The sequence below is a fragment of the Eublepharis macularius genome, chromosome 8 (genome assembly GCF_028583425.1).
Source record: "Eublepharis macularius isolate TG4126 chromosome 8, MPM_Emac_v1.0, whole genome shotgun sequence".
NCBI lineage: Eukaryota > Metazoa > Chordata > Lepidosauria > Squamata > Eublepharidae > Eublepharis > Eublepharis macularius.
In genome coordinates this window covers 4,981,476-5,006,917 of record NC_072797.1, presented here as the reverse complement: position 1 = coordinate 5,006,917, position 25,442 = coordinate 4,981,476, and the positions used below count along the sequence as shown (strand labels likewise).

Sequence of the window (25,442 nt, the reverse complement as noted above, 5' to 3'; positions counted from 1 at the left end):
AGCTATACTTTAAACTGCTTTCAAATTTGAATGGTGGTTCCATAAGGTAAAAGTCTTTTACTTTTTAGAGGAGGACTTTCTTTCTTTCTTTCTTTCTTTCTTTCTTTCTTTCTTTCTTTCTTTCTTTCTTTCTTTCTTTCTTCAGCTAGAGTGTTGGACTAAGATCTTGAAGACCTGATTACAAATTCTCCTTTTGCCCTGAAACTTGGGTGGGCTCGGGCAAATCACTCTCTTAGCCTAGCCTGCCACACAAGAGTGTTGCAAAATGGAGTAGGGAGAATTGTGTACACCATCTAGAAAGGAAGGGAAAAGTAAACACATCCTAGAAAGATAGATAGCTATCAATACAGTCTAATACAAAGTTCTATTATGTGTCAGTTATCAAATATTGTCAAAAAAATTCCACTGTCAGATATCAAAATTGCATTCAAATATCATTTGGGCTGCAATCCTTTTACATACTTATGTCAGAGAAATCTCCAGTGAACAGGCCAAGTGTGGGACTTCTGAGTAAACAAGCACAAGTTTTCTCCTGCTGTGTTAAAGGTAGATCTAAAATATCTGACAAACGTTTGGAAATTTTTAAGTGTAAGAATTTGGAACTGGGAGAGCAAGTTCATATACTGTGGGTGGATCCACTCTACATAGTTCCATGCCTTCTACAGTGCCATCCTATGCAATTACGTGATTCAAAATCCATAGAAGTCAGTGGGCTTAGAATGATGGGACTGTCAGTCCTTTGCATTGGTGCAGTATTGCAGCTAAGCTGCATGGCAGGAAAATGTGCATTCAGATTTTGCTTTGTCCAGAAATTTACAAGATACCTTTAGGCAAACCATTATCCTGTTGGACTAATCTACTCTCTGCAGTACAGGGATAATAATATTTGCCTCTCTCAAATATATTACTCAGGTAGTGTATTTCAGCCATCGTCGTCATCATCATCGTCATCATCGTCGTCGTCGTCATCATCATCATCATCATCATCATCATCATCATCATCATCATCATCATCATCAACTTCTGAAATATCATTCAAAGTTTTCATGTCTTTGTCTTCAAGGATATGTTGTCAACGAGTGGGTGTGGATTTTTATCAAAAAGAAATTAGTTTTCTTTTATTGAGTTGGGGAGAAGTTAACACTGTGAACTTCAAAGAGTTATTTTCAAAAGTTTTTGAGGGGTGCGTAGAGAAAAGAAATTAAAACCTGAAAGAAGAAATTGACAAGGGAGAAAGAGAGAGATTGTCTGTGTCTTCTATTTTTTCAATCCTCTTTCCTCGGTGATCCTCCTGCTTGTTCTAAATTCCTTTCAAAGCCGGAGGGAGAAGAACAAGAAGGAAAGAAGGAATGCAGGGGGGAAAGAGAGAACAAACCCTTACGAAAATTCACAATTCAGTGAAGCGTCTGTCCCTTGTCTAATTCCTTTGCTGGCCTGTAGCTGATGGTTCTGAGAAATACAGAGCGGCAAGTTCTGACATTTTCATTTCTGCAGAGAATTGAAAAAGGGTTTGCTGTAATTCATCGCTTCTTGTAACTCAAACCCTTTCTGACAGGAGTACCTGCACTGTCTTTTAACGGTGGCACCGCCGCGGCTGTAATTGGACATGAAAAATGATGTCGTATTTGCTGTGCGCTCAGGGAGGGCCTGGCCAACGGTAGGCGGGGAGAGCCATGCGCTCTGATGTATGTGTGCATGAGCTCAGGTCCATGTTTAGCCTGAACGTGTCAATTTTGGAGGACGGTGATAGCCTTGTCTCCAGAGGGCTGTATATTCTTATCCTTAGCATGCACTTTGACCCTGATCTGGCTAAGCTAATTGTGTTAAACAATAGTGTCGCAAGTCACTAAAATCTCATTGCTTTCAGAGATGTGATACTTAGCATGTTCATGTGGATGTGAAGTCCCGCTGTAAATGTGCATGGGGCAGTTGTCCTCTTCATGACCAAGCATAGCTTGATTGAGGCCAATGAGGTTTTCAGAATGGAATTAAGGAGCAAAGCATTGCAGAAACTGAAAGTGTGATTTACAAATTATGAGATTGGTTGTCTTTTCTTATCCTCTGAATGCACTTGAGATCATGTCTTGAAACCCTTTCCCAAAATCTTGTTCCACGTGTTTTTATTATTATTATTATTATGCCATTTCTCTCAAGAATGCAGCAAGAGTTGGATGGGTAATATGCATTTTGTCATGTGGGTTGCAGTCCTAAACACAGATTAAGCAATAAAAATAGGGTTGCCAACAAGCAACACAGGTTTGACAACTGGTTGGAGGCTTGAGGCAGGGACATGGGGGGTGCAACATCGTGTTGAAAACCCAGATGTGACATGGGGTAGATCTAGGAATCATCATACTCTCTATGGAAACTATAGAGTATCCAGAAATTCCTAGAGCTTCCCTACATGATGTTCAGGTTTTCACCAGAAGTGACGTAGTGACGCATGTGACGTCGCCAGGTGTGGTTTTTTTTTTTTAATTATCCTGCCACTGTTTGGAGTGGCAGTGGGCAATGGGAGCTGGGGATGGGAGAACCCCACCCTGACCAGCAGAATAGTAAGCCTAAATAAGCTTGATTGAACTTAGTTGGGTTCATAACTAAATAAATCTACTTAGGCTCAACAAGCAAAGGGAGAATCATAAAGGGCAGCATGGTCATTAGAAGTGAGGCCTTCAGACAGAGTGGCTCATCGAGGCCAATGTTGTTGGTAGTCCATCAGGGATCGTATCAGTCTCTGAGCTTTGCTGGAAACTAAAACCCACTCCCAGAAAAATTAACAGTCAGAAACTGCACACAAATTGTGGTGTATTTATTGTATGCATTAGAATGGAGCAGTCTGTTCCCCTCTCTGATATTTGTGTGTATTGGTTTAGTCTCATAGGGTGGATTTCCTGCTGGTTGGTTCTATTTGTTAGCTAGAAGTGTAGATTGCACTACCTCTCTGGTCCTGAAACCCATTGCCCCCATTTCTGGATCTCCTTGCTACTAAATGTATGTGGTTTTGAACACACCCAGTCTGGGCTAAGAGCAGGAACCTGAGAGTCTCTCTACACAGGCTATCTTACACAGGAGCACTCAAGTGTAAGGAGACGCAATGTTAGCCAGGAAGCGAAGTTTAAAAAGACAAAGCCAAAGGCTCTGTCAATTTCACCTCTCTACAGGAGGGTAGTTTAAAAAGACAGAGCCAGTGGGGATCACTTCTCAGAGGATTTGTTAATTTCATCTTTGCCTCTCCTAAGGGGAGGTGAAATTGACAGAGCCTTTGGGGAGGGGAACATGAAATTAACAAACCCTCTGAAGAGCGATCTCCGCCACCTCCTGTAAAGAGGTGAAATTGACAGAACTTTCAGCTCTGCCTTTTTAAACTACGCTTCCCGGCTAACATTGCGTCTCCCGGCTAACTTGAGCGTCCCTGTGTAAGAGGTCTCATGTAGAAAGACTCTGAGTGAACCATCAACCTGGTGCTACCTGCCTGTATTCCAAGGTACAGAGATAGGAGTCTTCGGATCTCTATCACCTGCTCTGGGCTCAGGTGTAATTACAAGGGCAAAGAAGCAAAGGCACAATGGGTGCTCCCAGTGAAAATAAGAAAAGGGCATCCTGATCAACCAATGCAAGAAGTCAATCAGGCAGTGGTACCCTCCATCCACACACTCACACACCTTCAGACCCGCCATTCTGTCCCTCCAGCCCTTCTTCTTGTAGACACTTATGCTTGGGGAGAGGAAAATTCCATCCACAGAGAGAGAAAAGAAACTTAATTATTCCCCTCTCCATCTTTCTCCCCATAATTGGTGTCTTTCATGTCAAGACGTTCTCAATTTGTATTATGGGCTGTACGTGTCTTTGCTCTGCAAAAGAATTGTCAAGTGCAGAAATCATAGCACGTGCTGAAACTATGCTTGGCTTTTACTTACTAATTTCAGTCACTTCTTTCCCCCTTGGTCCTTCCTGTTCAAGGTATATGCCCTCTTTCCCTCTCCTCTCCCAAACACAAGCGTGCTGCCCTCCTTCCCACCTGGTTAATTTCATACATCTGACCCGTAAGTCTCAGCTGTTGACCAGTAAGCCCCATAGAGCTGTGTTTGCCATTTTACAAATGAGAGTCTTTCTGTGTCTGTCTTCTTGTCTATTTGTCTGGCACATTGAGTCACATTTTTACTCCTCCCCTTCCGAGCTCAGCACACTACACATTGTTCTCCTTAGGGTTGCCAGCTTCAGGTGGGACAGAATGACGGGCGCAAGGTCACTCATAGAGTTCCAATGCAGAGTTGTAGCTGAAACTACGCCTCTCCAAATTTAGTCCAACACACTAACCACTATGGAACATGATGCTATCTCCTCCATTAAGGTTGCCCTTTTTTTTTTGGAATTCCTAGTGGTTTAGGGGCAGAGTTTGGGGAAGAAAGAACGCTCAGCAGGGTATAATGCCCTACAGTCCACCCTCCAAGGAAGCCATTTTCTCCAGGGTTATTGATCAGTGGAGTCTAGAGATCAGTCGTAATTCCAGGAGATCTCCAGCTCGCCCCCCCCCCCGAGGTTGGCAACTCCACAGACCGGTCCCCTGTGTCACTGAACATAATAGGAGGCATAGGAGTGGCAAGGGCGAGGGCAAAGGCTGGAGAAGAAGGTGCCTTGTCACCCACAAGATTAACAGTGCCATCTTAAGCAGGGATAGGGAGGGACCACAGACTTTACTACTCTTGCTGTAAGTATGCTAGATCACTGATTGTACTACTATTGCTGCTGGTATGATCCTACTGGGTAGTTCCCATGTTGTTTAATATGTCTGTCTTAGAATTGCTTATGCTCTGTTTCAGCATTCCTTCAACTCTGTATTAGATCCCTGCTAGTTTTAAAGCATTGCAAATTTGCATTTATAGACTTTGTTACATTGCTTCTTGAAATACCTTTGAAATTGACCATACTGATTCACACTGTGTAATCCGCCTTGAGTCTTAGCGAGAAAGGTGGACTGTAAATAAATAAATAACGAGCCCATTGATGAGCAAAGAGCGAGAGTCCAGTAGCACCTATAAGACTAACATTTGTGGTAGGAGATGAGCTTTCACGAGTCACAGCTCACTTCTTCAGATATCAGATATCCACGCCCATCACCTCATCCTATGGTAGGGTTGCTAGTTATGCTTTGGGAAATGTGTGGAGATTGGGGGTGGAGCCTGCAGAGGGTGGGGTTTTGGAGGGGAGGGACTTCAGTGGGTCATAATGTCATAGAGTCCACACTCCAAAGCAGTCATTTTCTCCAAGGGAACTGATTTCTGTTGTCTGGAAATCAGTTGGAATTCTGGGAGATCTCCAGGTCCAGCCTGGAGATTGGCACCACATTCTGAACTGCTGCCAGGTGGGCCTGAATCTGGGGCGGTTCTTGTAGGGGTGCTCATCTTGGCTTGCTTCTGTGTTGTTTGAATGTCCCGGTTCACTCCTGCTTAATCTCTTCCCCCCTTCTTCCCCCCTACCCCCTTAATGCTTTCTCCTTGCCTATCCTCTAGAAGGTGGTTCATTTTGTGGCCTCAGTCAGACAGTAAAATTAGGGCTGCTTCTCCCCCTCCCCTTCTCTTTTTAATGTTATCTTTAGTGGTTAGTAGCATTTTGGAAAGAATTTCATAACCTCTATTTGGATTTATTCTGATTGCTCAGCAAACATCTTTAATGTTTAGAAGCTGTCAAAGAAGCTGCTAAACAGTTTAGCATAATGGAGGCCTGAGCGATTCTCGCTGCCCGTGAGTCTCAAGAAGGGAAACGTGCTTCCGTAGAACGGGTCTGAGGCTCACATTGCACTTGCATCCAAATGGGGGAGCAGCTTGGCTCATAGCTCAAGATAGTTTAATGCGGAGCTGGCCGACTTTGGGTGTCGGTGCTGGTGTATTTCTTATGGAGAACCCAGATTAGTTCACGTGTGCTTTTTCATCCCTTGATGACCACAGCATGTCTGATCTCAGAGTCATGAGTAGAGATGGGCACAAACTGGAAAAAAACCCAAACCATGTGGTTTGTGGTTCGTCAAATTTCACGAAACACGAACCACAAACTTTTACGAACCTGCCCCTGGTTTGCGAACTTGTTCCTTTGGTTCATGAAAGCATCATATCTAGGTCAGAAAACCATCACTTCCAGGCCAGCAGAAGTTCACTTCTGGGTCAGCAGAAGGTCTGCAGGAAGTCCATCCCCTGTTGCCTAGGAAACTGATTGATTGGCACCAGGCTGTCTGCGGTGTCGAACCAAAAAACGAATCAAAAGAACCAGCATAAAAATTCATAGCAGTTCATCAGAAATGGGATCTGGTGAACCATGGTTCGCAAACCATGAACTGGCCTGGTTTGTGCATAATTTTGGTTCGTATTTCGGTTTGTGCCTATCTCTAGTCATGAGAAAAGGTAGCTAGTTAAGGTTTTGACCAAACGGGGACCTCTGCAGCATAAATCCAAGGCTGGTATTGTTAGTGAAAATAGGATGCGATAAATTCTGAAGCCCATGTAAGTTATGTGTATATACTCTGTAGACCAGCATCCTGGAATCTAAACATTGGAGACTGGGGTCTAACCATCAGATATAGCATCCTTGATAACATGACTTCAAGCTCATTTCTCTAAAGGTCTAGAACCTTGCTTTAGAAAAAAAAAGTTCATTTGATGAATCCTGAATTATGCATCAAATGCAAGCTCCGATACTTACAGGGTACAGTGATGTCTAAAAGAAATGCCCACATCTCTAGTTGCACTTCTTTCTAGCCCTAATGAACTGATCATTTCCACCCAGAACACTTTTCCTAACGCGCCTTTCTCTTTTGTGTTTCCTTGCAGATGAACAGACCGATCCAGGTGAAACCGGCGGACAGCGAGAGCCGAGGAGGTAGTTCCTTTCTTTCTAGCCCCCAGCTCTGTGCGTAATTGTTGTCTCTGGCTGCTCTCTGGCAATGCGCGGATCAATTAGTAACACAATCACTGCCAAAGAAAAATTCCCTCTGCAGCAAAGATCCTCTTTATTAAATCTCCTCCACTTCGCTTTTGCTTTTGCTCACATTCAATTATTATTTGATTTTAAAAGGCAGGTAGGTGCCAACGATGGCTGTGGAAACAAATAACAATCTTGTTAAGGAGTAGGCGATCGGGGGCTGACATAAGTAAGTTTAGCGGTCTCGATGGCCATGTCCATTCTCCGCAGTCAAGCCACCCTCCAAGCCCAAGCTATAGAGCCAGCTCGGCTGGACCGGGCAGCAAGTTGCACTTGGTCTCCCCCCTTGTTCTCTCCAGGGCATTGGAAAAGAGAGGCTGAAATCTCCCGGCCTTCCAAAGGAGCTGCATTTGATCTAGTGCATGGACGGCCGCCTGAAGCAGCTGGAAGCAATTTTATATGGACCTCTTGATCCTTCCACATTTTAATCGAGGTGTGAAAAAAATGCTTACACTTTCACTTGTGACGGAAAGGGCAATGTTGTGGTTTTGTTTTTAACTTGTAACCTCTCAAATGTTCTGCGCTTGAATGTTTCATTCCTTTTTTGTGTTCTTGAGGAGCTGGGATATATCTGAGCTCAAGTGCTCGAGAATTCGGTTACCTTTTTTGCAAAAAGTGAGCGGTTCTATTAAGTCATTTTGTGTGGCTCTTGTGCCAGTGTCTGGTCAAATGTAGACTGTGGGGTCCAGGCGCCAGGCATGGTCCCCCAAGAAACTGCTGTCTGTGATCTAGTGGCTCAAAATCAGTAGTCATAGGTTGAGAACTTCCTTGGTTCTCATCTGGTTATAATTTGAGACTTTTTATCTTCACTGTTGGATATTCAGTTGCCAGTTTGAATGAATGTTCAGGTTTTGAGCAGAGGAATTTTTCTCATTGCCCGTCTTGAATGTGGACTCTAACCCATACCTTTTGCGCGGCATCTGTGGGGTGGGAGGGATTTGTGCATGTGTTTTGTTGGGCAACCATTTTTGCAGTCACAATTTCATTCTCTGGCTATACTAATCAGCAAAGGAATCTTAGCGTTGCAGCATTAAACAAGATAGTGCTTGGTGTAGAGCAGTGGTTAGTTGGAATTCCTATTTCCAAGGAGTCCGTTCCACACGTTTGTGGATTTAAAGTCCTAGTATGTCCACTGTAAACTGGCCGTGTGTTGCAAACATATACATGTTTAATTTATATTTTGTCTATTCGCAGTGGCTCAGAACACCTCCCCCCCAATACATACCTGTCCCTAAATAGCTCATTATACCAATAATTTATAATAAATCATTATAAGTTTAGGGATCAGATCTCAATCCCAAGGTATGGGGTGATATTTCTCGAGCCCTGCTGAGAAAGATCGTCGATCCTCACATCCATCTTGCTGAGCGCTGTCAATGAATCCCAACAGAAAAGATCTGCAGAATGCGGTGGGGTGGGTGGGAGGCCAGAGATCTCTCTCTCTCTCTCGCATGTTGGGACTCACTGGGGTACTGGGTGGATCTACTGGGCTGAAGGGTTGATCCATTTTAACAGTGTGGCCTAGAACATTTTTTCTCATTTTCTTACCGAGCTGTTCCTGATAAGCCATCATGGGAGTCTCCAGGCTTACTAACCTCCAGATGGGGCTTGGCGTTCTCTTAGAATGACAACTGATCTTCAGGCTACAGAGATCAGTTCAGCAAGAATTGGTAGTGTGGGAGGGTGGATTCTATGGCATCATATCTCCACTTGAGCTCCTTTCCCTCCCCAAACTTCACCACCAAATCTACAAGAATTTCCCAAGCTGAAGTTGGCAACTTTGCCAGGAAGTATTGACACCGTTTGGACACTACTATCATATAGCAAAGAGCAGGTTGTCCATAGATGGGAGATATATGGGCCCATGGAGGTTGCTTTGATATTGCATGGGAATGCCTCATTTTAAAAGTAGTAGAGAACTGAGACTCAGCAAGGTGCATAATACTTGTGCATAAAATTTAGAACGAGAGCTCATCTCCACATCACTAATGGGAAAGAATGTGCTGAGAAGCCCAGACTGGCTAAGTTTCTTAATAGAAGCTTTATTTGGCAGCGTGTAGCTGGTGTGTTTGTGAGGGGGGAGGGAATTACTACAACTCACAGCTGTAGTAACTCCTTTTCCCTCCTTGAGTGAGAAATTCTAATATTCTGGTTTACAATTCCTCTCATTCTCTTCTTTCCTATCGTTCTGTGCCTGTGCCCCACAAACAATATATGAAGAATACAAACAATACATGAAGAAGAAGGATAGGCTTCTAATGACAGGGGGCAGAGGGAGAGATCCCAGATACTCGCTCTGGAACCTAATCTTCCAGGGCACTGCAATATGCAAAGAAAGCTGGTAAGGAGAGACAGCCAGCTGCCTCTCAACCAGGATGCACCCAAAATAATAATCTGGGCAGCCAATTTGCTGAGTGCTCCTCTAGGGTGTGTGGGGGTGAATCGGCCATGTTTGCAGAGATTGCTAATAAGCACCTGCATTGTGCATAGAGCCTTCCGGGGTGGGGTGGGCAAGCAACAGCCTCAGCTTTGGGGAAGGTGCTTTGGAAGGGTGCATGAATCATTTATACCTGTCACACTCCTCGGATGCCACCCTTTTAGTATTTTAGCTAATTACCTTCCCCTCATTCACCCCGCCGCCGTCTTGTTTACTGCTCTTCTCAGCATTTATCATAATGCAAGGACTCCAAGTGCTGGAATTGGAATGGAAGCCACGTCGCCTTGATTCCCACAAGAGGAGCTGTTGGAGGACAGCATGACTCAAGGGCAAGGATGGGAAACTGAGCGGTTGGAGCTGAGGGAAGAGGCGGTGTGCTCAGGGAAGCGGGGGTGAGAAACCTGGGCCTGGTGCAGACCCACCTGTTAAAGGAGGCAAAGTGTGTGCTTGAATGCAAAGGAGGAGCTTAAGGCTGCTTTTACACATGTTGGATAATGCAGTTTCAATGTACTTTCAACACATGTTAGCCGTTATTTGCAAATGGATTTTCCTGTTTCTCACACGAAAATACAGTTGCAAACGATTGCTAAAGTGCATTGGAAGTGCTGCTTTGACACATGTTGGATAATGCACTTTCAATGCACTTTCAACACATGTTAACCGTTATTTACAGATGGATTTTCCTGCTTCTCACAGGAAAATACAGTTGCAAAGGATTGTTAAAGTGCATTGAAAGTGCTGCTTTTACACATGATGGATAATGCACTTTCAGTGCAATTTCTACATGCATTAGCAGTTATTTGCAGATTGATTGTCCTGCTTTTCACAGGAAAATACAGTTGCAAAGGATTGCTAAAGTGCATTGAAAGTGCTGCTTTTACACATGTTGGATAATGCAGTTTCAATGTACTTTCAACACGTTAGCAGTTATTTGCAGATGGATTTTCCTGTATCTCACACGAAAATACAGTTACAAACAATTGCTAAAGTGCGTTGAAAGTGCTACTTTTACACATGTTGGATGATGCACTTTCAATGCCTTTAGCAGTCATTTGCAACTGGAAAATCCAATTGCTAACAATTGCTAAAGTGCATTGACAGGGCATTATCCAACAGGTGTGAAAGTATGTCCTAGGAGAAATGCACAAGATAGTGGTGGGATAAAGCAACAAGTTGCCAAAACCTACAGTCATTTCTTTATGCATTCATCACCAGGCCCAAGCCCAGGGAGCAAAGTATACTTTACCAAGACCCAGGGAGGCCAGCATTCCCTTGTTACACGAGGGACGAAAAACCTTTTTCCCTCTTGTCACACATGATCCTGAATTCATTCGGCCTCTGAAATCACTCCACTCTTCTAGATATAAGGACAAATGGACTCACATTCTAGCTGTATCTGAAGAAGTGAGCTGTGACTCATGAAAGCTCCTACCCTACCACAAATTTTGTTAGTCTTATAGGTGCTGCTGGACTCGTTTTTTTCTATTGCTACAGATAGACTAACATGGCTACCCATCCAGATCTATCTTCATTATTAAAAGTGTGTGTGTAAGATTGAAAAGGTTGGGGTGCAGTGCATGAGGAAGGCTTCTTTTACACACTGCACTGAAATGGAAGTTGGGCGCATCTATGCTCTCAGATGAGTCCCCTGTGTCTTAACTGCACATGTGCAAGAGAACACTGCAATGTGCCATCTGTCTCCGTGAGGCTGCGAGGCTGGTCTTTACTGTAAACACATTTTCAAGTATCTCTTCCGCAGAGGTGGAGACAGATAATATTTCACAGATGCAATTTAATTCCCTAATTGTTTGGAGATTATAATGTCATTATGTTCTGAGCGTCTCTTCCACAATTTTTTTTAAAAAAATCCTGAAAGGACATTTCTGTCCACACTTGATGGCTGGAAAATAAGGAGTCATGACACAATTAAATTATTTTGTCATTGTACTTTTTGTAAATGTAGATATTTCTGCCATGTATTCCATTTTGCTATACTTTCTAACTAGGTGGAGCTCCCATATTACTAAGTGACTATCAGAGAGAGGAATGGAGAATCAGAGGCTTTGTAACTAATAGAAATAATGTAGCTTTCCAACAAGTTGTCCATTTTTATTTTTAGGTAGGATTACATCTGTACTAACATCTGTAAATTTTGTTAAACCTTACCACTTTTGAGCACCCTGCAGTGCACAGCTGCAATAACTAAAGATTTTTTTTCCCCCAGGATGACTTAGGACCAAACCAGGTGTAACGGTGTGAGCTCTGTGAACAGATCTTCCCACCAATCTTTAAAGGAAAATCACGGCTGTTTGGACTCACGGTTCAAATCAGGCCACAGTGTAGAAAGGGAGGGCCTTTTGTTGATGGAACCTGGACTCTTCTGCTGATGTTAGACCTGCAAAGGGCGGGGGGGGGGGGAGGGAGACAGGCTTTTTGTCTGTCTTTTCCTCTTTCCAGGCTAGTAACAGCATCAGCAAGGCCTTTTTCTAATAGCAATCCAGGGAGACCAAAAGTGGTTTAGTGGTTAGGGTGTTAGACTAAAACTTGGTTCAAGTCCCCACTCTGCCCTGATGACCAAACACTTTCCCTCAGCCTAACTGACCTCAAAGGGTTGTTGAAAGAAAAAAACTGGAAGAAGAGGAAATTTATCATATGTGCCACCTTGACTTCTTTTGGAGGGATTAAAATGAGATTGATTTCATTCACTGAGATCATTGCCCGGGTAACCCTCACACACATGCTGTGGCTTTAATGTGAGTCGGCAGTCCCAAAATGATGCTATTTTTCCTTTTTTAAAAAAAAATTAGGAAAATCCATTATTTTATTTTTGCTGTTTTGGATTCTAAACTGAAAACTGAAGGTGATAGTGAAAATGTCTGTTGACAGGATCATTGAATAGGCAAGAAAAGGGCAAAACCTGTCATGAGAGGCAACGGCTGCCACCAGCTTTGGTTTTTTTAACCATTATTTTAATGACAAGCCCTTGTTCTTTAAATGGAGGATGTCATATCACAACTTTAAATGTCCATTAAAAATATTATTAAGTGATGCAAATCTGCACTCCAGGTAGAAAGGTGCACCCACTGCCCTCACCCTGGGGAAGAATAATGTGGTATCGTCCTACCTAACATGGTTGCAGTACAGATTGCAGCAAGATAAAGCATGCATGCATCGGAAACCTCTAGATGAGTTCTAAGTTTTGTTGTCATTAAACGGCAAAGATTGTTCCAGAGAGGTAGCCTTGTTAGCAAGACAAGAAAGAGTTTTTGTGGCACCTTGAAGACGATCATATTTCTTCTAGCCCAAGCTTTGGTGAAGAAGAGGCTAATTGATCAGATGTATGAAGTATATCCTCATTGGACAGATATATATCATATATATGCAGAGAGAATACCGGGGGGGGGGGGGTCAGGAGGCCATGAAATCCAAAAGGATACAGTCTAACATTTTTATGCAAAGCTCAAATGAAGGGAAATACTAACAGGTTGTTACTAGAGATGGGCACGAACCGAAATACGAACCAAAATTAAGCATGAGCTAGGATGGTTCGTGGTTCATGAACCACGGTTCGTCAGATCCCATTTCTGAAGAACCACCACGAACTTTTAGGCTGGCTCATTTGGTTCGTATAACGCACTATATAACACATTGGTCAGACCCCACCTGGAGGATTGTGTACAGTTCTGGAGGCCTCACTTCAAACAGTATGTGGACAACTTGGAACGGGTGCAGAGGAGAGCAACCAGGATGATCTGGGGCCTGGACACCAAGCCCTATATGGAAAGATTGAGGGAAATGGGACTGTTCAGGTTGGGGAAGAGGAGGCTGAGGGGAGACATGATGATTTAAGTATTAAAAGGGCTGCCACTTAGGGGAGGGAAGGGAGATGTTCCTGTTGGCATCAGAGGGTAGGCCTTGAACCAATGGGTTTAAATTACAGGAGGGAAGGTACCAGCTGGATATTAGGAAAAACTTCTTCAAGTTAAGAGGAGTTCAGCAGTGGAATCAGCTGCCTAGGGGTGTGGTGGTTTTCCCCTCATTGGCAGTCTTTCAGGAGTGGCTGGACGAATCCTTGTCAGGGATGCTTTAGGCTGTTCCTGCATTGGGCAGGGGATTGGACTAGATGGTCTTTAATCCCAATTCCATGATTCCATCCCTTAAGGGCCACCTTCTCCCCTATGAACTTTCCCCTTTCACTCCAGTCCTTTGGAGGCCCTGCTGCAAGTACTTCCGTCATCTGAGAGCCAAGCTACAAGAGACACCTGACACAGGTTGGACACTTGTCAGCTTCCCTCAAGTTTTGATGGGAAATGTAGGCGTCCTGGTCTTGTAGCTTGGCTCTCCATTTAACTGAAGTTTACAGAGTGGCAGTCTATGAGAGGGAGAACATGCGGTTGGGAGGGGAGTGCAAGTGTCGGGCTTTCACCAGGCGCCCCCCTTCCCCTCCACTGGGTGTGGGGGGAGGTTTCTGTAAACTTCAATTAAATGGAGAGCCAAGCCGTAAGACCAGGACGCCTACATTTCCTATCAAAACTTCAAGTAAGCTGACAAGTGTCCAACCTGTGTCAGGTGTCACTTGTAGCTTGGCTCTGAGCTGGCAGCCAAAGAAAGGGCCTTCTTAATTATGGAACCAAAAATTTGGAAATCACTCCCCAGGGAAATTTGTCTGTCCCCCTCTACTGTTGTCTTCCATCAGCAGGTGAAGACTTTTTTGGTATCATTTGGCTCTCCCTCCCCCCCCACCCCGGTTCTCGGAATTTTGTATTTGTGTGAGTTTATTGAATTATTTTATACTATTTTAAATGTTTTACATGTGAATTGTTTAAAACGTCATTTTAAATTTGTTTTCTGTTTTTTAATATTTGCTGCCTTGGGGATCCAATTTGCTTTTCTTGGGATCAGTGACAGAATTGAAACACAATTTCTTTAAACTGAGCACGTCAAGGTGGGTAGTGGTGGGAAACTGGCGAAGTGGTACTTGAGCAGCTAACGGGGGGGGGTCAGATTGCACTCAGGGTCAGACTGGCCATTCGACTACTAGGAAATTTCCTAGTGGTCCATTGTCCTTGAAGGCCATGAAGCCCTTTGGCAGCTTGGCCAAAGCTGATTCTCTTCGGTGCCAACAGCATCAGAGGGGCTGCTGAGCACAGACTCGACCATCGCAGGTGTGCCAAAGTTTCAGCTCTCTGCTTACGAGATCTATAGTATCTGACAATGCATCTGATCAAGAGAGCTGTGGGTCTCAAAAGCTTATGCTACAATAAAGTCAGTTAGTCTTAAAGGTGCTACTGGACTCTTTACTATTTTGCAACTACAGACAAACACAGCTAACTCCTCGACATCTACGGTAGAAAGCGATGAGAAAGACTTTTGGCTCTTCTTGCTGGTGAGCTGAGAAGGACCAGGAATAAGGTAAAGCAGGCCAGCTCTTTCGACAAAGACAGATTCCAGATACTGTCATAAGTTGACAAAGCAGCTATCCCACGTCAAACAAGGTGAGGGGTGGGGGGAACGAGCAGACGACAATGACCCACTTCTTTAATTACAGCTCAGCAAAATATCCTGGCAGAACTCAGGGGCCTATTAACCATTCTGATCTCTTTTTAATATAAAGGTTGCTTGTCGATGGATTATTACATGCATTAATAATATATTTATAGACACGCCACACAATTAATTTGTGAAAGCAGTCGCTGAACTCGGCCCGTCGGAGTGTCGGGGAATAATGGCTCGGAGTGCCGCTCCTTTATGGCAAGGCTGATGCGCCTCGTCTCTAACAGGCTTGTTATTACCCAAGGCTGCAATAACCCCTCCTCGCATTGTGGTTTATAGCACATCAATAGCAAATGTGTTCCCTTTATTGGAAGTGATGTGCATTTTACTATAATATAGCGGAATTTGTGCAATCCATATGGATGCGTTAAGCATCCAATGAATTGGCTCGCTGAACAGTTGCAATTGAAAATGCTTTATTGATTTTTTTTTTTTTTTTGCTTTGGAGGGTGGGACTGCAGCTGCTATTGCCACTGGTTTCTTTTCAAAATGGGATGGGGCAAACTTTGCACAGAGGGGAGAGGAAGGCAACTAATCCTCAAGATGAAAATAACATCTCGGGTCTGCATGCTTGTGTCATGGCTAAGAGGGGGTTGTGGGTGGCTGCGTAAGAGACTGGACTTGTTGGAAGCTCAAATGTTGCAAGAAAGGGCAGAAGCTCAGTCTCCTTTTTCTGCACCTGCCTGGCCAATCCAGAGGCTTTGTTCTGCCTGCCTTAGACAGTTCATCTGTGTTAGCTTGTCTACATCTGCTCTGGCAGAAGATGTTCCAAAGGAAACTCCCACAGGAAGTAGCCGAAGTGTAGCTCCCTTTGACTTTATGACTCCCTTCTTTCCATCCTCTTCCACAGGGGGGAAAACGACAGCAAGTCTAACATATATGCTGACATCAATGATATCCATAGCTCCTCTGACCAATTTCCATGCATTCTTTCATTGTTTTTCATTGTAGTCATAAGTGCTAGAAACTTTTTTTTAAAGCAAACAACTTAAGAACCTTAGCCCACCAAACCATGCTGCCAATATCACATTCCTTGCTGTTGTCAGACGTGGAATATAGTCTGGCTTTGAAGGGGCATTTTAAAATATGTTATTGTGGGTATTTTAAGGAGTTTTTTTTAAAAAAATTGAAATGTTAGCTGATTCTGCACACGTTGGATAATGCACTTCCAGTCTTCTTTAGAGATCATTTGGAACTGAATTTTTTGAGTACGAAACAAAAAATCCACTTCCAAACAACAGCTAAAGTGTATTGAAAGTACATTATCCAACGTGTGTGGAATCAGCCGATGTTTGGGTTACATTATTGCTACTATCCTTGAGTCCCAGATTCCCGAGTGACAGGTGGATTTATACATGTTTTAAATAAACAAATGTCACCAAATGCATCCGTTCAGCCTTATCGGCATGTCTTATCATTGAATGTGCCCGTTTGTTTCACTGAAGAAATGAAATCCTTTCCCAGGGCACATGTGAATGTAGGTGGATTAACAATCCAAATGTGCCCACTGAATATGCAAAAGTACAATCAATATTGTGTGTGTGTGTGTTTTTAATGGGGCTGTCTGAAGAATGATCACAGCTTTACAGAAATTTGTGCACAGGGTTCGCTGGAAGGACAATTCTTCTTCCCTCTTGCTGGTTCCTTTCTGGCAGATGTAGCAATGGAGACTCTCGCAAGAAGTGACCTTGTAAAAAGTTTCTCTTGTACAAAATTTCATGGAATCAGGAAGAGACTTTTGCCTCAGGGAAATGCTTCTTGTACCTGGGAAAAGCACGGCCATCAGTGGAAGAGATCTACAGTATCCAAACTGATATTGCCACATATTACGGAATGCAAGGAGATTTGATGTTTCATTTCCAGTTATGTTTGTTTATACTTTAGTCAACAGTTTTGAGTTCTCTGTTTTTCACTGTTGGTTCTGTAGATTAGTTTGTATTTATATGCTGCATGATTTTATATGCAATCTGTGTTGCATTCATATGTATAATGTATGCTGCTTGTATGCCTAATACATGTAGAATATGTCGTGCTGATTTACCAAGGTATGCATAACATTAAAAAATGCACACAATTGATAAGGGGATTTTTAGAAATAAGCAGCAGGGATAAGATATTCAAAATCATCTCTACCAGGTGCTTTTGAAAAAGCTAACATTAGAGTGCTGTTGTGGGATATCTTTAGCAGGGTGTCTAATTGGGGCCGAGATACCTTCCCCTGAAATCCCTGTGTAGTAACTGTTTGATGATGGATTGAAGGGAACTTTTGTATCATTTAAAATATTCATCTCATTCAAAAAAGATAATAGCAATTTGCAGCACTTAGAAAGCTAAAAACGGAGGAGGGGGAGAGATCTAATAGGGTCAATAGAACAAATCCGGCAAGAAACTACTTTGAAATATGTTTTTTAAGAGAGTAATTAATGTATGGAATTTACGGTTATGGGACGTAGTGACAGGCACTGACATACACAGTTTTAAAGGGGGAGTAGACAAATTCATGGAGGAGGAGATCTTTGATGTGGAAATAGAACCTCCATGTTAAAAGGCAGTAACCTTCAGTATAACAGCATTGGGGAGCAACAACAGGGGTCATCCTTGGTTTCCAGGCTCTCCTTCAAGGTCTCCAGGAGCATCTCTCTGAAACAGGATACTGGATTTGAGGGAGAGTTGGTTTGATCCAGCCAAGCTGTTCTTCTGTTCTTATGAGCTGACTTTAGTTTAAATACTTTAGTTACTGAGTTGACAGCGCTATCCGAAGCCCTGTTGCTCTAGTCTAAGCCAGTTGATTTCAATGGGCTTAGACTGGAGCAAATTTGCTCAGGATTACACTGTTAGTTTAGTATACTCACAGGTATATAGAGCCCATTTTGTGTAGTGGTTAAGAGTAGAGATGGGCACGAACAGCAATACAACCAAAAAAAAGCCACAAACATCCCGATCTGCTGTTCGGGAACAAGCTGTTCGTGAGGCCCCATTCTAAATGACCAGGTGGTCATTGCAAGACTTGTTTGTTGCTATTCGTCTTGCTATTCGTCAAACCAGGCAGTCTGGCACCTGCAATCAATTCCCTTGGCAACTTAGGCAGGGATTGTCTGAACTTTGTCCGAACTCCTGCTGTTGCCCTGGAAACCCCAATCTAAGCCCAATTTAGCTTAATAGGCAGGTCTTGATTTCAAGTGTGGAGCTCCAAATTTGTTACAAGGAAGCAAAGAGCAGGGGGGGAGGGGGGCTCCCAGCTCTGGCTTAGTTTGCAGACAGTGGAGAGGGAGAGACAGTTGCTGTTGTCATTTTGATAGAGAGAGTGCATTGGAGCTTGAATTTTCTTTGTGTGTGGTGGGGCTTGGCTGGGGTGCCCGCTCTCATGCTCCACAGCCAGACTGCGCAGCACGAGAGCTACCTCGTCCAAGCCCCAGCTCATTCTGCATTCATCTGAGTGCACAGTGAGCTGAGGCTTGGTTGGGGTGCCCACTCTCAAGCTCTGCAGCCAGGCTGTGCAGCACAAGAGCCACTTCATCCCAGCCCCAGCTTGCTGCATGCTCAGCTGAGTGTGCAGTGAGCTGAGGCTTGGCTGGGGCACCTGCTCTCATGCTCCACAGCCAGGCCTCAGACGAGGTGGCTCTCGGGAGCAAAAGAGCCAGCACCCCAGCCAAGCCCCAGCTCGGCGCATCTCGGCTGAACCAGGGGTAGGTATGAATCTGCTCCCCTCCACCATGCCTTACCTTTGAGGAGGCAAGTCCTGCCTTACCCTGGGAAGAGTGAGGTGGGGGTGGGTGGTTGAAGAGGGAGGCATGGGGGGAGGCTTGTCTGTCAGAAGATGTAGTAATGCAGCAACGTTACTACATATGCTCAAAGTTAAAAAAAAAAGTGCCATAGAAACTGAAGTCCTGCCTTACCACTGGGAAAAGTGGGGTGGGAGTGGGTGGTTGTCAGGAGGGCTTCAGAGCAGCCAAAAAAAATGGCAGAAAAGGAGTTCAGAGAGCTGAGTTCGGTGAGTGTGGTTAATTCCTCACAAACCCATCAGCTCCCAGGGTAAAGGAGAGGGGGGAAGCACTGCAAAACGTTCACATTGCCATTAATCGGGTCAGCAGCGACTGGGCAGCTGACTAAAAATTAACATCACGATATGTCAGCAGGGAGAAAAATCGGGATAATGGGGGGAAAGAGCAGCACCGCGTCCCATGACTAGCTTGCAAGTGTGAAACCACTGCAAACATGGGATGCAGAACAGGTACAGACATGCTTTAAAATCCTAGTGTGAAAAGTACCATGGTAAAAAAATAACAGTAGAAGGAGAGAACAGCAAACAATGAACACAGAGTAAAATGTAGGGATGTTATCTCATTTTGTGATAACTCTGGTTCAGTTGGAAAGTCAAGTTTCTCTCATGGCTCTTCCGCACTTGAGGCAATATCGGGTCTGTCCTTTTCCCCAATCATATCACCAAAATTTGCTAGAAATGTCATTGTTTAAATTGTCGCTAGGGTTTTATATCAGTTGCGTAAAAATGGCATTAAAATTACGTGGGAATGGCACATAACGTTAAAATGGTAAAGAAAGGGCAGAAACACCATAAAAGAAATAAACAAAAATGGGAAATTGACACACAAAAAAGACTAGGTGAGATTAAAATGACATTCTCGACCATGCATGGAAATTAAAAGGAATGGGAAAATGTGTATCTCTGCATCCCTAGGAAATTGGCCTTTTTACTGCAAATGATATCTAGAATATAATTTCTGGCTAACGTTTTCGGGTTTTCGTCATTCCCTCAGCCACTTTGCAGCAAAAAGATTGCATTAGAGCGTCAAACAGGTGTTAGTCCTAATCCTGACCTTCACATGTTACCCCATGTAATGGGAATCTGTCACAGCCGGCCTGTCGGATAGACTATCTCTTAAATGCAGCTGCAGTAAGAAGCCGTAAAGCAGGCGCAACTCTCTGGTCACAAAGGGATCAACAGCAGTTCAGGCCTCCTCAAATCCCACGAACAAACACCCGGTTGGAGATATTTAAAGCTCGTTTCAAGCTGCTGACGTTTTATTTTCTCCTTCTCTCTTTGCACAAAGAAGTTGCTACTTTCCCAAGGCCTCAAATGCCGACTATTCACCGATAGAGTAAATAACCTTTTTGCAGAAACACTGTCTACCTTTGGAGGAAATCTCAAAGCCAGGGAATTATCCCCGGAAGGTGAGCTTTCGCCTCTAAAAATACAACCTTTCTTCCCTCAGAAAAAGTGGGGGCCGTTCAATATAACTCTAACGACGCCCGTGTCAGACGACAGCAGCTGGAGTTGCCAGGAAGTAGCATTACTTTACACCGTGCATAATTAAGTCATGGAATTCTCTGCCACAAGTTGTGGAAATGGCTACTGCCTTCAGAGGGGATTAAACATGGGATAGAAGACACTGTGCCGTGAATACGATTAAGATCCTCAGAAGAGCTCTGCTGGATCAGACCAGCTGTTCAACTAGTCTAGCACGCCGTCTCGCACAGTGGCCAACCAATTAGTCTGGCCAACAGCAAGGCATAGTTGCCAACACCTTAACTTGATGTTGCCTCTGGGCACCGATGTCCAGAGGTTTGAATTTGGACTTTTCCTTTAGTCATCATGGCTAGTAGCCACTGACAGACCTCTCCTCCATGAATCTGTTTCTTCCCTTTTTAAAGCTGTCTCTGTCTGTGGCCATCACAACACCCTCTGGCAGCAAATTTCACATTTTAATCACTTGTTGTATAAAAAGGCATTTCCTTTTGTCCATCCTGAATCCACTGCCCATCAACTTCATTGGATGCCCTCGACTTCTAGTATTTTGGGAGTGGGAACAAAGTTCTCTCTGTCCATTCTCTCTACCCCATGTATAATTTTAGAAACCTTAGTTGTCTCTTTTCTAAACTGAAAAATCCCAAACTCTTTAGCCTTTCCTCATAGGAAAAGCACTCCAAACCTCCAATAATCTTGGCTGCCATCTTCCGTCCTTTTTTCCAGTTCTATGATGTCCTTTTTGAGATAGAATAAAGAGAATGGCACGCAGTATTCCACAAACGGCCACACAGTATATTTATACAGGGGCGGTATAATTTTGGCCATTTTATCTTCAGTCCCTTTCCATCACAGAGCAAAGCTACAAGTGACTTTATTCACATGGAGAACAGTAGATTTTTCTCGCAAGTTTACCTGGGAAGTGAAGTCCGAGTGGTCCTTCCCCTCTCTGTTAGAATCGCTGCCTGAAGAGCCGCAAGAGGGCTTCGTTTGGGGGCGGGCAGCTGCTACTTTCTCCCAGGGCATCCTGCAGGCTGCCTGCTCCCAAGGAGCTGCTCTGGAAGTGGCAGCGTTGGTGAAGCTTCAGCCTCAGTGACAGTGGAAGAATCTGCAGCAGATCCTTCCACTGTTGCTACGGCTGAAGCTTCACCGAGGCGGCCGCTTTCTCCTGGGCAGCTCCCCAGGAGCAGGCAGCCTACAGGACACCCTGGGACAAAGTAGCAGCTGCCCGCCCCCAAATGAAGCCCTCTTGTGGCTCTTCAGGCAGCGATTCTAACAGAGAGGGGAAGGACCACTCTAGTGTTCTCCACGTGAAGAAAGTCACTTGTAGTCACACTCACAGAGTTTGCCTTTTTCACTGTTGTGGTTCGCTGGGTTGATCTTTTCATTGACATATCCACTACAACACCAAGGTCTCTTTTCCTCTTACAATGCAATCCCCAAGCAGAGTTACTCCAGTCTAAACCTATTAAAATCAATGGATTTAGACTGGAGTACTTCGTCTTAGGATTGCACTGTTAGTCTGAGACCCCTTTACAATATACTTGAAGTTGGGATTTTTGTTGTTGTTTTTTATGTGCATCACCTTCATTTGCCCCATTGTTGCCCACTCACACAATATGTGGAGATCCTTCTGGATCTCTTCACTGTGTCGACCTTTGTTTTCCACCATCCTGAAAAATTTTGTGTCATCTGCAAACTTGACCACTACATGGCTCTCCCCCAGTTTAATTTTATTCATTTAAAACACTTCTACGCTACCCAAACATTAAAATGTTTGAATATTAAAACAACATTTACAATCATGTATAAAATAATTCAATAAAAGCATATGAACACACAACACGAATCTTGGGAGGGTGGCCAATAACAGTTCCAGATCATTTATGAACAAGTTAAATAGCACCAGTCCCAAAACCTATCCTTGGCTGATTCCAGACGACTAACCTGAAGGCGCTGCATGCCGCCATGTTCCAGATCGCGATGGGGAAAACGCGAAATATTGCGTTTCCTTGCGCGAGTTTGGCGCGACGTCGCATTTTCCCCATCGCGATCCGGAACATGGCGGCATGCAGCACCTTCAGGTTAGTCGTCTGGAATCGGCCCTTGTGGGACCCCACTGCTTACTTCCCTCCATTGCAAGAAATGTCCATTTATTCTTGCTCTCTGTTTCCTGTTGTTTAACCAGTTTTTTCTCTTCCTGGCCTCTTTAGTTAGGAGCCTAAGTCCATCCACCTAAAATGTGTGTGGATAGTGCTTTCAAGTCATAGCTGACTTACGAAGATCCCTGGTGGGGTTGTCACGGCAAGAGACTAACATAGGTGGTTTGCCATTGCCTGCCTCTGCAACCCTGATCTTCGTTGGAGGTCTCCCATCCAATTACTAACCAAGGCCAACCCTGCTTAGCTTCTGAGGGCCAAGCTACAAGTGATGAATGACACAGGCTGGACACTTGTCAGCTTCCCTCAAGTTTTGATGGGAAATGTAGGCAGCTTGACGGAATGTTGTGCAAGTGACAGTTGAAAAGTCCATTGGACAGCAGTCAGAGAGCCAAGCTGCAAGACCAGGATGCTTACATTTCCCATCAAAACTTGACGGAAGCGGACAAACGTCCAACCTGTGTCATTCGTCACTTGTAGCTTGGCCCTGAGATCTGACGAGAACAGGCTCACCTGGGCTATCCAGGTCAGGGACCCCTAAAACATAATAGCCCTTTAAAATTTAAAGGGAAGAGACATACCATCTAACATTTGTTTTCCTGGGGCAAGCTCCTTCTCTTTCCATCTCCACTCCTGCACCTCCCCAAAATATGTAACACTCTCAAAATTCCAGCAAACAAATATTCATTACTTTGGAATTCTGGGAGTGTTTCGGTGTCCGCGAGCTGATCCAAAACACCTAATGTCCAGTTTAATTTCAACTCTGGAATACGCAAACACACACCCCTAACAGAGGACAATTCTCTGGGAATAAGCCTTACTGAATAAATGGGACTTACTTCCAAGGAGACCAGCTTAAGATTGTTTGCAGAGATATTGAAATAGTAAATCTCATTTCAAAATGTGAAACATTATTCATACCTCTGCCTTTAACAATGTGCCTTTCAGCAACAGTCACAGGGAGTATGTACATGTGGCCAAGCAAGATGTTGTGAAAAACACAGCTGACTTTTCACAAAGACACAGTCTTTGTGGGCACAGCCAAACAATACATCAAACATTCAGCACTAAGGATTGCTGTGAAGGAATGGAACTGTTTCCATTGTTTTGTATTTGATTCTTGTGTGTTTTAACTTGGGTGCAACCTTGGATGCTGAAGCTTTGCTTCCCACCCACATATAAGGACCACCCCCCTCTATGTGATAACAACGATTCGGTTGGGTCTAGGGATCCCAGGTGCCCATCAGTGTTAGACAATCTCCCGGCGGTTTACATTCTGGTTGAGTACCGGGTCTGGTTCAAGGTTCTGGTGCTGACCTATAAAGCCCTATGTGGACTGGGCCAAGCATACCTTCGGGACCGCCTCTCCCCATATGTTCCCCGGAGGTCGCTTCTGTCAGCCAATAAGCAGTTGCTGATGGTCCCTGGCCCCAGGGAGGTCTGCCTGGCCTCTACCAGAGCCAGGGCCTTTTCAGTCCTGGCTCCAATCTGGTGGAACTCTCTGTCTGAAGAAACCAGGGCCCGGCGGGATTTGTTATTTTTCCACCGGGCCTGCCAGACGGAGATGTTCCACCAGGCATTTGGTGGGGGCTAGGCTGTCCTCTCGCTGGCCATACCACTGAAGACCATCCACCACCCATGTAGGAGCTCATAAGTGTGACGCAGGACATGATAAAAGAGCCAAGCCCTGCATCTTAAATGCTGTATTTTAATATTGATATCCGCCAATTTTAATTGTATATGGAATAATGTTTTAATGTTTTTATAATGTTTTTATTGTTTTTAATCTTTTTGTAAAAATTGTATGTTGTTACACCGCCCTGAGCCTGTCTGACGGGGAGGGTGGTCTAGAAGTGTAACAAAATAAAAAAATAAAATAAATTCTTGGCCACCAGTCAGTGGTGACCAGCGAGAGGTTTTGGGCTGCCCAGACAGCACCCACCACTGACAGGCTCCCCGGGAGCATGCACAGTGCACGTGGTCCCAGCACATGCAATGAAGTGACGTTGTCATGCCCATCATGGGAGTGCTCCTGCGCTTTGCACGGGGCTGGTTCTTTGAGAATTGGCCGCAAATGAAGCTCAGGGGCACTCCCGTGGCCAGTGCAACATCTCTTCCAGAAGTGACAACATTGCATCTGCTGGGAGCACGCACACTGTGTATGCTTGCAGGGAGCCTGCCAGTGGCCCATTCACTTGGGGCCAATTCTCAAAGAATCAGCCCCGTGCAAAGCGCAGGAGTGCCCCCACGTCCAGCATGACGTCACTTCCAGAAGGGACATCATCACGTTGGCACCTGGGCTGTCACAGGCTGGGCCAGCCCAAGCAGGGTGGTTCAAGTCCAAACCTTAATGGCAGAGTCTGAGGGGAGTTCCAAGAGCAAAAGCCAGGTCAAACCGGTGGTCAGAGCACGAGATAATGCCAGGAGTGAGTCCAGAGTCCAAGAGCAAGGTCAGGTACAATCCAAGGTCATTTACCGGTAGTGTCAGGTCCAAAAGCAGGCACGGGCACGGGCACGGGCACGGGCACGGGCACGGGCACGGGCACGGGCACGGGCACGGGCACGGGCACGGGCACGGGCACGGGCACGGGCACGGGCACGGGCACGGGCACGGGCATGGGCATGGGCACAGGCAAGGTTCACAGAACACGGAGTGGTTGCAGGCAATAGACACGTTGCTTCCACACCCGGCAGTTCCTCCAGACTGGCTCTTATAGCCAGGCGTGGTTTTCAGCCAGCTGCTGGGGCTCCATCCTGACACTACTCATCATCACTCTCCAGCAGCTGGCATTGGCTCAAGAGGTGAGCATTGCGCCGTATCTCCTGCAGTTCCAGTCTCTGGTGCTGCCTGCGGCGTTCCTTGGGCGTGGGTGAACCTGGGGGGGTGGAGGCTCTTGGCTGCGCTGCACCTGTAGAAGTTCCTGGCTGAGCTTCCCCTGTGGTGTAGGAGCTAGAGGGTGCTGGTGCCTCAGCTGCTGGCTGTAAGCTCTGATCAGCCAGCAGCTGTTGCTCCTGATTGCTGGCTTCTGCTGAATCAGGGCTAGGGCTGGCTACACAG

General features: G+C 44.9%; 1 protein-coding gene across 27 annotated transcripts in view; it reads left to right on the top strand.

The window, feature by feature from the left end:
* CELF4 (CUGBP Elav-like family member 4) overlaps positions 1 to 25,442 on the top strand; it is a 999,910-nt gene that overhangs the window by 602,710 nt on the left and 371,758 nt on the right. For 17 of the 27 annotated variants that reach the window (XM_054986392.1, XM_054986378.1, XM_054986390.1 and 14 more), the window contains exon 3: positions 6,822 to 6,870. In XM_054986392.1, coding sequence (XP_054842367.1) covers positions 6,822 to 6,870 — 49 coding nt within the window. Of the gene's footprint in view, positions 1 to 6,821; positions 6,901 to 25,442 lie in introns of all 27 variants that reach the window. The other 10 variants (XM_054986382.1, XM_054986369.1, XM_054986380.1 and 7 more) reach the window with 2 other exon arrangements.